Source organism: Tenrec ecaudatus, chromosome 9, assembly GCF_050624435.1.
Source record: "Tenrec ecaudatus isolate mTenEca1 chromosome 9, mTenEca1.hap1, whole genome shotgun sequence".
Taxonomy (NCBI): Eukaryota; Metazoa; Chordata; class Mammalia; order Afrosoricida; family Tenrecidae; genus Tenrec; species Tenrec ecaudatus.
Genome location: NC_134538.1, coordinates 93,953,317 through 93,967,633, shown reverse-complemented (window position 1 = coordinate 93,967,633; position 14,317 = coordinate 93,953,317). Strand labels below are relative to the sequence as shown.

At 36.4% G+C, this 14,317-nt stretch overlaps 1 protein-coding gene across 6 annotated transcripts in view; it reads right to left on the bottom strand.

Moving 5' to 3' along the window:
- DGKB (diacylglycerol kinase beta) overlaps nt 1–14,317 on the bottom strand; it is a 712,573-nt gene that overhangs the window by 199,005 nt on the left and 499,251 nt on the right. For all 6 annotated transcript variants that reach the window (XM_075558344.1, XM_075558345.1, XM_075558348.1 and 3 more), the window contains one exon: nt 131–221. In XM_075558344.1, the coding sequence (XP_075414459.1) occupies nt 131–221 (91 nt within the window). The remainder of the gene's footprint in view (nt 1–130; nt 222–14,317) is intronic.

Sequence of the window (14,317 nt, the reverse complement as noted above, 5' to 3'; positions counted from 1 at the left end):
TTTAGAATGTCGAGTTCAGCTTGTTGCTTTGGTTGTTCAAGACATCGCTCATTTCATCATCACGGTTCACACATATTAACCACATGTGCATCACTTCACAGTAAAAGAAAAGAAAATCAACTTTTCTTACTTCTATCTCTACAGATTCATGCAGCTTCTTGCAGGTGGCTGAGAAAGTCTCAGATGTGCCAAACTCAAAGTACCAAAATTTGTTCTTCATTCTGAAAAAGGAAAGAGACAGCTTAGACACATATCAATAACAGAAGTATTTTACAATAGGTTAATTGGTCTTGTGTTACCAGTAGCTGGATGAGTTTGAGAATATAGGACCCCCCAAATGCAATGAGGGCCGACACGATGTTCAGGGTTTCTATGTCGGTGTTCAATTATGTAAGCCCCTGTAGGGACTGTAGGAATATTTTGCTCGTACAGTCAAACGGTATCTTGATTTTCTCCTATTCATTGCTCAGATTTTAAAAACTGGCCTTATTGATTAGTATTCATAGGTTGCAGGTCAACAGCTTTATTTTGGAAATATAACTCTGTAGCCATAAAATGAAAAACACAGAAATTTTGACTTCTCTTGAAGGAAACAAAAAGAAAAGGCTCAACTCGGTTAACTTTTATAGATAGCGATTTATCTGTCACTGTACGAAAAAGAACTAGTCAACACCACACTGTTTCAGGAGGTAGTGTATGAGTGAGAACTGGTGGCACTGAAGGAAGACATCCGTGTGCCACTGAGGCACTAGTCAAAAACAGGGCTCCAGGAACCGATGGATACCAAGTGAAATGTTAAAAAAAACTGATGAAACACCGAAAGCACTCACTCAGCTATGTTAGAAAATTTAGAAGACAGCTACTTGGTAACTGATTGGAATATATCCATATTTCTACTGCATCAAAGAAAGGTGGCTCAACGAATGATCAAACAATCGAACCATATCACTGACATCATATGCCAGTCCAATTTTGCTAACAGTCATCCACCAGTACATTGCAGTTGTCCATTAACAAGGCCAAACGTTCAGAAAAGGACACGGAGCAAGGGATCTCATTGCTGGTGTTGGATGGATCTTGGCTCAAAGCAGAGAATACCCAAAAGAGATTTACTTGCTACATTGATTCTGCTACGGCATTTCACAGTGTGGATCACAACAAACTATGGTTAACCTTGAGAACAATGGGAATTCCAGGATAGTTCATTGTGCTTACGAGGAATTTGCAAATGGATCAAGAGACAAGCAGAACAAGGAGATGCTCATGTTTAAAATCAGGAGAGGCTTATACAGGGTTATATCTCTTCATTATACTTACCCATTCTGGATTCTCAACAAATCATCAGAAAAACTGGTTTAAATGAAGAAGTAGGTGACATCAGGATTAGAAAAAGGTTTATGAACAGCCTGTCATATACAGATGGCATAACATTGCTTGCTAAAAGTGAAGATAATTTGAAGCACTTCCTTATGCCGGTCAAAGATTGCAGCCTTCCGCATGTATTGCAGCTCAGTGGAAAGAATACCAAATTCCTCCAAGCTGACCCAATAGAGTGGATGGAGGAAACGTTGAAGTTGTCAAGGATTTTAGCTTATTTGAATGCACAGTCAGTGCTCATGGAAGCAACCATCAAGAGACCAAAAGTCCCATTGCATGGGGTAAATCTGCGGCACAAGACCTTTTTAGAGTATTGACAAGCCACGAGGTTACTTTGAAGACTGAGTTGCACCTCACCCCAAACATGTATTTTCAATCACCTCAAATGCACGAGGAAGTTGGACACTAAATAATGAAGATCTTAGAAGAATCAATACATTGAAATGTGATACTGTCAAAACATATTACAAATATCATGAACTACTAAAATGACCCACAGATCTGCCTTGGAAGAAAGGTAGCCAGAGAGAGCCCCTTATAAGCAAGGATCGCAAGGCTTAGTCTTACAAACTTTGGCCATGTTTTCAGGAGAGACCAGCCCCTGGAGGAGGACATAATGTTGGGCAAAGTAGAGGGGTAGTGAAAAAGAGGAAGTCCCTCAACCAGAAGGACTGACACAGCTGCAGCCCCAATGGGCTTAGGCATAGGAACAATTGTGAGGATGGCACAGGATCAGAACATGCTTTGTTCTACTGGTTGCTATGGGTCATAACCAACTTGATAGCATCTAATAACAGCAATTTATCTTTTAGAAAATGGCACGATCACAGAGAATACAGAAAAATTGAGGGGGTGGCAAGAGTTGCCATTGAGAAAGCTAAGATGAATAGCTTTGGTAAGAGCCATGAGCTATTTTGAAATATTTCCCCTTCCATATGACTAGCAATCTTGAATTATGATAGAGCTTGAAAGAAGTAAGAAATATACTCGTCTTTTCTTTATTAAAGGAAAATACTCAGATAGTCAAAGATTTCAGTACTTATTCTGAGCAAGATCATGTTTTGAATACTTCAATCAAAAAACTTTTGATAATTAACTGCTATTTTATAATAGTAGATATCTGTTATTGGATTTAAATGCATGGTTTAAATGATAAATAATTCAAATAAGGCATAATGCTTCCAATTAAAGAAAAACATAGGCAAAATGACATATTTTCATACTTAAAGGCAAGACAGTGTTTTTTATCATTGTACTCAGATATATTTCTAACATCAGATTATTCTGTCCAATTTACAAATATTAACATATTCATTTTCCATTACAATGGACACTTTCTGTAATTACAAATATATTGAACAAAGAATTTTTACTTAACTTAATCCTCTTATTAGTATTGGAAAATGGTATGGAGTTTGTAGATGTTATTTTTACGCTAGAAGCCCTGGTGACCTAGTGGTTATACGTTGACCTGTGATTCAAAAAGTCAGCTCCTTAAAACCACAAGTAAGTTATTAAAGGTGTTGTATAGAGTTCTCAGAAATTGTTTTGAAATTATAAAACTAACATTATACAACCTACCTGCATATAAGTTCCACTACATTGAGACTAACATAAGGTTTTATTTCTTTAAAAATTGCCACTAATCTTTATCAAATATATTCAAGTCAGTAATCTGTAGAATAATATAATTTTTAAAGAACCTCTTTCCTCAATGCTGAGCAAACCATCAGAGAAGGGGCATTACATGAAGAAGAATGTGGCATCAAGATTGGAGGAAGTTTTATTAACAACCTGTTATACACAGATGCCACAACTTTGCTTACTGAAAGGGAGGAGGACTTGAAGCTCTTGCGTATCGAGATCAAGGATTGTAGACTTCCATCAGTATGGATTATGTCTCAATGTAAAGAAGACCAAAATCTTTACAACTGGACCAATAGGTAATATCATGAGGAGAAAAGGTTGAAGTTGCCAAGACTGTTGTTTTACTTTGATCCATAATCAATGCTCAGAGAAACAGCAGTCAAGAGATCAAATGATGTACTGCCTTAGATAAATCTGCTGCACAAGACCTCCTTAGAGTATTGAAGAGCAAGGATGTGATTTTTGAGGACTAAGGTGCACCTGACTCAAGCCATGGCATTCTCCATTGCATGGTATCCATGTGAAATTTGGACATAAAATAAGGAAACCATAGAAAAATTGATGCATTTCAATTGTAGTGCTGGAGAATACTGAAAGTGCCATGGACTTCTAAAAGTACCAATCCATCTGTGATGCAAGAAGTAAGGACAGTGTTCTTCAGAAGCCTGGCTAGCAAGACTTCGTCTTGTATACTTTGGGCATGTTGTCAGGAGTGATCAGTCATTGGAGAAGGACATCATGTTTGGGAAAGTGGAGGGGCAGAGAAAAAGTGGAAAGTCCCCAAGAGACGCACTGACACATTGTCTGCCACAGTGGATTCAGGCACATGAACTCTTGTGAGGATGGCACAGGGCCAGGCAGTGCATAAGGTCACTTTGGATCTGAGTGGACTCAAGGGCACCGAAACAAGAACAGTTTCTTTCATCTCTAATTATACCTAAACGTATTCTGTCTCTACTCCTATTTCTTTTATGGCTTGGTTTTATATACATGAATAGTGATAGAAGATTCGTAGGTAGAGACAGGTAAATATTAACAACATGCTCTGAGAGCTTATGTTTATAAAATAATCTGGTTTCTTAATTCAGATGTCTAAATGACCCACCAGATGAAATAATGTAGGAAAATATCCTCCTTTTGATTCTATTTGGAAAAATGAAAGCACTCTCTAATGAAAAATACTTAAGTAGTTTGAGAAGAAAATATTGATCGGTCTAATGCATCCTAAAGATATCCTCTCATAATAATAATTAGTGCTAGTTTATTGGCTGTTTGGAGCTCTTGTACTACATTAAACATTTTTTTAAAGATCATTTTATTTGGGACTCTAAAAACTTATAGCAATCCATACATCAGTTATATCAAGCATGTTTGTACATATTTTCCCATTGTCATTTTCAAAATATTTTCTTTCTACTTGAACCCTTGGTATCCGCTCTTCATAATTTTCCCTCCCCCCACCCCACATTCCATCCCTCATGAATGCTTGGTAATTTATAAATTATTATTTTTTTCGTGTCTTACACCTACTGTTGTCTCCCTTCACCCACCTTTCTGTTGCTTGCCCTCTGGGGCAGGGGTAACATGCCAATCATTGAGATCAGTTCTTCCTTTCTCCCCCCACTTTCCCTCCACCCTCCTGGTATCGCTACTCTCACTCTTGGTCCTGAGGGTAATATCTGTCCTGGATTCCCTGTGTTTCCAGCTCTTCTCTGTACCTGTGTACATGCTCTGGTCTAGCCATTTTTGTAAGGCAGAATTGGGGTCATGATAGTGGGGGGAAGAAAGCATTAAAAAAATAGAGGAAAGTTGTGTGTTTCAATGGTGCTATATTGTACCCTGACTGACTCGTCTCTTCCTTGTGACCCTTCTGTAAAGAGATGTCCAATGGTCTACAAATGGGCTTTGGGTCTCCACTCCACACTCCCCCTCATTCACATTGCTATGAGTTTTTGTTCTGGGTTTTTGATGCCTGATACATGATCCCATCAATACCTCATGATCACATAGGCTGGTGTACTTCTTCCAAGTGAGCTTTGTTGCTTCTCAGTTAGATGGTCACTTGTTTGTCTTCAAGCCTTTAAGATCCCACGTGCTATCTATTTTGATAGCCAGGCACCATCAACTTTCTTCACCACATTTGCTTATGCCCCCATTTTGTCTTTAGGATCGTGTAGGGAAGATGAGCATCAAAGAATGCCATGGTATTAGAACAAAGTGTTCTTGTGTTCAGAGAGTACTTGAGTAGAGGCCCAAAGTTCATGTGCTTTTTAATACTCAACATATAAATATATGTATATAAAATGTTTTATAATACCATTTTTATGCTGACATCTTTCCCCAAATTTATGGATTTCCTTCATTCATTTATTTGTTCCTTCAACAAATGTTTATTGAGAATATTAAATTGAAAATACTACAGGGTGCTATGTTAATCTCTAAAGAAGCAAATATTAATGTAATTATCTCCATCCCCAAGGAACTCTGAATGTTGTAAGATTATGAGCATATAAAATAATAATAATAAAGTTAATTCTCTCAATGGAATATGAATAATGTGTTATGGGATGAAACTTCAATGAATCAATTAAGTATGCCTTGGGGAGTTCAGAAAGCTTTATCTGAGAAGGTGACATTTTAATAGATAAGTAGTGAATAAAACAGAGAGAAAAATATAAGTTCTGGGCATTAATTGGCAGATGGGCTAACCAGTGAGGTTGGGTTTGTTTTGGAATGTGCAGCTGAGTTAGGAATTTGGTCTTTCTCAGGTAATATAACATTAACTATAGCTTATATGATCAGTTTTGTTTTATGGGCAAATGAATCTAGGAGAAATGAAAAATCAAAGTGAGTTGGGGTATTAAATATTAGTTTTTTAATGTTAATATTATAAACCAAAAGATACTATTGAATTGTCCAAAGATATGTAATTCTATACTTAAAGTAAGTGATAAAGGAAATGGAGAAGAGGGATAAGAGACAAGAGCTGTACCTGAGGCAGAAATAAGAGGAATTGGTGTTATTAGATTAGATAAATATCTGCTATACTTTGAGTACTTTCATAATTGGGAATATCAGAGTGTTTTTTACATAAAAATTGTCTTAACTTAGAATTTGACAGCTGCTATTATAAAATAAATCTATTGCAATTTGAAAATCAAATAAGTACATGAAGTTTTGGATAACATATGAAAATATTTTTCCCCATGGTTTCCACCAGTGGCCTTTACATCTTACTGAAAATGCAATAGCTCCTAAGACAATTAACTAAGATATCTTATTTTAGCAAATATATGACAAAAGACAGAAATTCTGACAATTTATATTTGGCTTTTATTCACCATATTAGTTAGCATGTCTGCTCATGTGCAGAAGCTACTTTAAATTCTCTATTATTACACCATTTTATGTTTCACTTAGATAAATATATGGTGGTAATAAAAAGCACCTAGAGTCAGATTCCACATGACAAATTAAAGGCTATTAAATTTTATTTTTTAAACCAAATCCTTTTTAGGTATTGGAAATGTAACAAAATAAAACAAAAAAAGAACACTTTTAAATATGCATGCTATTTATTTTTATGGCTCACATAGAAAATGATCCAAATAATTCAAACTCAAATTGGTCAGATAAATGCACAGTTTCAGCCCCTAAAATGAGGTGCTTGAACACTTGGTGCACTGTCAAATATGTATACCAAAATCAAATTAATTTTATTCTTTGACAAGTTTTATGACCCAACTTTGATGACTAAAGTATAAATACCACAAAAATTCTTTATTCAATTATAATTTTAAGTCAATAATATATTAACTCCATTTTAATGAATTTAATTGTAAAGCTACAGGATTCAGTTTAATATTCAAAGTGGCTGGCAACCAGATGTTCAGAAGAAATTAGTTCACATTCATCAGACATTATCTTACTGACAGTAATTTTGCTCTCTACACATCCTCAGAGAAATATGAAGTATCTGCGGTATTGTGAAATTTAGTTAATATTTAGTTGTCCAAATTCTTAGCTTTCAAGTAGGAAAATTAATTCCTAGCAATGTATTTACCTTTGAATTTTCCTCCTGTGCTTAAATGTTCTTTTGTTTGACTTTTATATGAAAAGTAATGTTAATGGAGCAAATATAAAACAAACTGGAAAAAATGTGTAATTCTCAAAAAGAATACAGAAGAACCTCACTAGACATAATGCTCATTTCTAAGGACTGTACAATTTAACAACAATAACCAAAAAGTCAAACTCATGCTATCAAGTGGATTCTAACTCATAAAGATCCCACAGGACAGTTTAGAACTGGCCCCTGGGGGTTTCTGAGACTGTAACCTTTTACCTGAGTAGAAAGCCCTATCTTTCTCCTGTGGAGCAGCTCTGGATTTCAAAGTGCAAAAAGAAGGGGCAAATTTTTCTCATTTATATTATGATGGCAAAAACTCTCACTGCCATTGAGTTACCGATTCATAGCGATGCTATAGGACAGGCTTGATCTGCCCCTTCGGTTCCTGAGACTGTAACTTCATAGGAGTAAAAAGTCCTGCCATCTCCCACAGAGGGCTGGTGATTTCCATCTGATTACTTTGCAGTTAAAAGTCCAACACACAAGCACTACCTACCAGGGCTCACGATTCTTAACAAGCAGAAGAGTTGTAATTTGTTGACCAATTTTTTTCCTCAAAGAGGTACAGTTTTTTTTGGTATTATTTCTCTGTGAGAGAAAGACTGGGTTTTCTATTCCCAGTCTTGGAAACTCTCAGGTGCAGTTCTATCTTTTATTATAGGGTTGCTGTGAGTTGGAATCCACTCTGTAGTAATCTGTTTAAGCTTTTTAGTGGCGATATAGAAATTAAAAGAAGCTAATTTTATATATATGAAGCAATAAAAACACTTTTGACATTGTATGCTTTTTCAAGTATCTTTAACTTTTTCTATCTATATGTGTGAGTCAAAATTATTGCTACAAAACCGTAGAAATCTTTATGATAGAAAAATATCAACATTTGAAGGTATCATTTCCTGATATATTCCCCCATCTGGTTACATACGCTTCTGTGGGCGGTGTTATCATCTCCTTAACTCTTCCCCAAAGGTTTGTGTGCTATTTGATTTACACCCCATCAAAAAGCAGTTGTGGAAACTTTGAGGACTTCCAAGCACATCCTTTTAAATGTTGAGTTTTGAGGAGAAAAAATGCATGTAAAAGGGCATGATCAAGGCTGTAAGATAGATGGGAGTAAGATTCCTAACAAAATTCTCATAGGACAGCCATGGTACCCTAGAAGAATGGGCAGGTGCTTTGTGGTGATGGCAAAACAACACAAAGCAAAATAAAGTCCTATCTTGGTGAGGAAAAGGCCAGGAAATTTGTCAATAAATATTGGTTATAGAGTTTACTTATTTATTCCTAAACACTTTTAAAAAAAGGTGCCACAATTCAAATGGAAGGGCCCAGCTCCGGTTCCAGAGTTCAATGGAGAATAAACACCATCTGAAAACAGCATCTCAAGAACGCAGCACTCACAGCTAACTGCCAGCCATCAGACTGCTGGCAGAGCAGGAGGGCTGTGTCAGTGCCACAGTAGGGTCCTATGTATGGAAAGGGAAAGGAGAGCTGTGGTTTGGGGCTTTGTTGCTGTTGCTTTATCATCTCTTGCAGTCGTTCATGAAGCCTAACTGCCATACATACGAACTACAACAAGAAGCACTTGTTGGCAACAAAGTCCTGACTCAACTGGAATGAAAACAGCAACTGATTTTTTTTGTTTTTATTGGCAATCACAAATTTATTTGATAAATGGTATGTTAGTCTGGGTTGACTGGAGAAACAAATTATGTGTGTAAGAGAGAGATTTATAGCAAAGAGCAACTGTATATTGAGAAAACATCCCAGTCCAGATTAAGACCATAAATCCAATATTAGCCCATATGTCTGATACAAGTCCATAAATTCCTCTTAGACTCATGTAACACATGAAATGATGCCTAATGCAGGAAGATCATAGGCTGGTGGGTGAAAAGTCTTGTGGATCCAAATGGTGGTGGGTGTATCTAAACACTGGTATGGGCCTGCACATAGCTCAACAGGAAGTGAAACAGAGAGAGAGTGTGTGTGCAGCCCACCTCCCAAGAGAAAGAATGTAACAGCCACCGGGAAGCATAATCAGGCTGTGACCTGATTGACAGGCTATAGTCAAACCCTTCTCAATATCCTCAAGTTGACACAAGATTAAGTAATTACCACAAATGGTTATGAATTTTTTTCACACTATAAGTGCCATAATAAAAATTTGAAACACCCACTTCCTTTCCACTGCCTACTCCTCTCCTCCCCCCCCCCCCGAGAACTACCATCCCGTTGTTCTCTCTTCCAGCATTTTTATCCCATCTACCCCTTCCAGGTAGGCATGCAGAGACAACAATATGCACCAACACAAGACAGAGTACAACAAAGCAACTATGGAAAATAAAACAATAGCTACGACAACAACAAACCCTATAAATAGTTCAAGGTCTATTTGTTGTCCTTTATGAGTGCTTTCCAGTAGAGTCTGATGGGGTGGCATGTCCTGGCCCCATATCTATCCCTGATGGTGCCCTGCTATCAAAAGATACAGCTTCTGGGATCTTAAAGGCTTGAAGATAAACAAGCGGCCATCTAGCTGAGAAACAACAAAACACACATGGAAGAAGCACACCAGCCCGTGAGATCAAAAGAAGTTGAAGGGATCAGGTATCAGGCATCAAAGAAAAAAAAATCATAGCATTGTGAATGAGGGGGAGTGCAGAGTGGGGATCCGGGGCCCATCTGTGGGCAATTGGACATCCCCTTGCAGAAGGGTCACGGGGAGGTGATGAGCCAGTCAGGGTGCAGTGTAGCAATGATGAAACATACAATTTTCCTCTAGTTCTTGAATGCTTCCTCCCCCCGCAATATCATGATCCCAATTCTACTTTACAAATCTGGCTGGACTGGAGCATGTACATGGAAACACAGGGAGTCAGGACAGATGAACCCCTCACGACCAGTGGTGAGAGTGGCAATACCAGGAGGGTGGAGGGAAGGTGAGGGAGAACGGGGGAACAGATTACAAGGATCTACATATAATCTCCTCCCTGGGGAACAGACAGCAGAGAAGTGGGTGAAGGGAGACATCAGAAAGGGTAAGATATGACAAAATAATAATAATTTATAAATTATCAAGGGTTCATGGGGGTGGGAGGAGCGAGGAAGGAAGGGAAAAATGAGGAGGTGATATCAAGGGCTCAAGTAGAAACAAATGTTTTGAGAATGATGAAGGAAACAAATGTAGAAAAGTGCTTGACACAATAGATGGGTGGATTGTAATAAGAGTTGTATAGGCCCCTAATAAAATGATTTAATTGTTATAAAAAGTTGAAATACAAAAGAGAGTAGTATGAAAATGAAATGAATGGTACATTTACTCCATTTTGTTTAAAATAATTGGCACTACACATCAAAGTATAGTTTGCTTGTAGAAACTTGAAATTATAATTGCATGATAATCACTAGCCATAGAATATACTAAAGGTGACCATATTACATATCATGGTATAGAACATATTATGTAACAGTTGTTAAAAGAAGTGCCCAACCCATTGATATCAAATAAATTCCACTCAGCATGATCAGAAATGATAGAGTGGAACTGCTAGACAGGGCTTCTAAAGTTGGCAATTTTTATGAAGCAGACTACCTTTTGTTTCAACTCTGGTATTCCTCGGATTTGAGTTGTGGACCTTTTGGTCAATCGTGGAGCACTTAACCATTGTTTAACCTGCCCTACTAAAAGAAATACATTTTTATGAAATCCTGAAAGTCATTATTTTTTGTATAGCAATCTATAATTATTTCAGAGTGAAGGAACAACATTGATAATGATATTTCATAAGGAAAAAGCCAAGACTATAGTAGAAATATTGTATATTCACACAAAAGATAGAAAATATTTTTCCTGATATCAAACAACAGGGAAAGATATAAATGAATAAAACAGACATATAAAATTACTTGTATCTAATGCTCATTCATAAGATGTGTTTGTTAAGTCCCAAGGAGACAATGAAGCAGGCTATAGAAACTTCACAGAAAATATATAATACTACATCTTAGTGTGTAACAAAATAGAGAGAGATGGATATTCAAAAAAATGCAATTTTTAACCTAAATTACTTTTCTTAGAATAAATAAACTTTCTGATACATAAGTATATAATAACATGCATCCAAATATTCAAATATGTTAGTACATTTTTCAAAATATTTAAGCAATTCAATCACAAAAGAAAAGAATACTTTGGTTGTGTAAAAATGTTTGTTTATACAACTATTTTGAGTTTTAATATTTATTCTTTCCTTAATGTTGTTTTTCTCTTTTTATTGCATATTAGAAGTAAATATTAGGTAATCCAAATGGAGAACAATAAAAGCAGTAATTCACATTACAGTCCAAAGAAGTATTTGGGCACCAAAAGCAGTGATAACATTAAAAATGATATGAAATGTATATGCAAATTTGTAAATATTTTTAATGCTCAAGCATGTTTAGGACAAAATAGTTTTGAATAACTAGCTTTTTAATAATAAAATATTTCTTAAAAAAAGGAGTCTATAAGAAATTTAGTAGGACAATTATATAAAACTGTTCGTTCATTCTCTTTAACAATGCTTACATTCAAGAATAGGAGTGTCTTCTGGTGATCATTGTCGTCTTTTTTCTTTTCTATCATTTTAATTATTGTTTTTTTTCCTTCATGTATAATGTCCTTGATGTCATCCCACAACACTCTGGTCTTCAGACGTTAGAGTTAAAATGGCAAATGTATTTTTTGAGATAGTCAATAAATTCAGGTGACATATATAAAAGTTAGAGTGGCTCTCACAAATTTGTTTTTATTTTCTTCAAGTTCAATTTGAACTTGTAGGCCATCAGTTGCTAGGCTAGTTCCCATGAGGGAACCTGGCCATGTTCTAATTTGTGATATGAGCCAGTACTGCTCCATTAGCTCTTTCCACAGATGCAAAAAAATTGATATTTGTATATTATATCTGATAAAGTACATGTATATAGTCATCCTTTATGTTGTTGAAAAATATATTTATAATTTTAAAAGGCTATTGCTTTTACATGGATCAAAAAAAGTAAATGTGTACATCAAGCTCTAGTCTTTCACAATATGTATTCCAACGGTATTCTGAGCTATTAATCCAAGGAGCTGGATTTTATGGGGGGAAAATGTATAGAGAAAGACTAACAATCTATGATACACAGATTACACAACCTTGCTTGCTGATAGTGAGGAGGACATTAATCACTTAGTAATGAAGATCAAAGACTACAATCTTCCATAAGATTGAAACTCAATGTAAAGAAATCAAAAATCCAAACTACTATATCAATAGAGAGTATCATAATACAGAGAGAAACATTTGAATTTATCAAGAATTATTCTTTCTACAATCCACCATGGAAGCAGCAAGCATTGGGTAAATCTGCTGCACAAGATCTCTTTGACATGCTAAAAAGCAGAAATATCACTTTGAGGACTCAGGTGTGTGTGAGCAACGCTATGGAATTTTTATTCACTTTATAGGCAGGTGAAAGCTAGACAATGAATGAAGAACAAAGAAGAAGTGACGCATTAAAATTAGAGTATGGGTCAAGAGTATTGACTATAACATGGACTACAGGAAGAGCACACATATCTGTGTTGAAGGAGGTGCTTGAGGGGGACAAGGGAGAAATTTCCGCTCATGCGAACATGATCTCTGGAGGTTCATTCCATGGAGAACAGTCTCATGTCTGGTAGAGAGTCAACAAAGAGAAGCCGATATCCAATGAGGGGCTGCAACAATGGGTTCAAGCATACAAATGACTGTGAAGAGGATGCAAAACAGGGAATGTTTCAGTCTGGTCCACCTCGGGATACTCCGAGTCAGAAACTACTGGAAGGAACCCAACAACAGCCAAAGTACCCAGCATCCATCATCATAACCATCCAGTTTACTTACTGAAAACAGCATTGTTGTAGTGACCCAATGTGTCCTAGGAGTGATTCACCCAAATTCTCATGGAAAATAACATAGCCAATTCAAGAAAATGGAAATGGCGATAGGTCAAATAGGTAATTAGTAAAATTGTCTTTATTGTCTCACTTGAAACAGATCAATTAAAAGTTGCTATATAATCTAGTGACCAGTGAGACCTAAGGTAAGTGGACTGCAACCTAGGAAAGATTGCCCTCCCTGATAATGAAGATTGCACCTGGAGTTGGAAAGCCACGGTGACGCCATGAAGGAAAAGCAGAATGGTTAGCAAGTTGAGTTGTCTAATTAGCCAAACCCCAAATAAACGTGTCTCTGGAGATCCACTTCTTTAAAACATAGAGACATATTCCTATTGAATAATGTACATTTTGTTTTTGCAGCGAAAAGCGCATTCCTCATACCCCATCATAATTTATAGAATAATTTTCACATCAATTATTATCAAGAATATATTCTAGATAAACTTGAATGAGGCAATACATTGATCACATAGGACTATTTTTAGTAGTAAAATTTAATGATGTGGTGACTGAAAAATGAATTTAAGTGGAGAATTTATGCTCAGTATAATTCCTCATAATTACCTTGATACTAAATATGCAAATATCACTAAATATGGTTTTTCATCTGACTGGTCATATCCTAGAACTTTCAAAGAACTATTTATCATGCTTATATACCTATACTAATCTTAAACAGAGCCCATAAAACCCTCCAACTTAAACTGTATCCTTTTTTCATAGTCATATAAATCTGTACAGATGATCAGTGGCTTTACATTGTATGTCCAATAACATAGTTACATAGAAACACAGAAATGCTATGGACAGTTCTACTGTGTCTTACAGTGTCAGTATGGGTCACAATGGATTAGAAGGCAACAATTGGCTGTCTATAAGGATATATCGAATCAGTATCCATGACTAGAGGAAATGATTAATGTTAACCAGATTTGAAGGTTTGTGTCCACCTGGAGGTATCTCTGAAGGATGACCTGGTGATCTACCTCCATAAAAATCATCCATTGAAAGCCTCCTGGAGCACAGGTCTATTCCAACACACATGATCCCTGCAAATGGAACCTTCATTATCCAGGAGACAGAGGGCTCTGACAGTGGAGGAACAGCAGAGGGGTGGCAAAGAAGCAGATGTAGTAGAACTAAGAGCCAGACACAGAATTAATATTGCTGAGTGCCTCTGGGCAGACGTTCACTTGTGG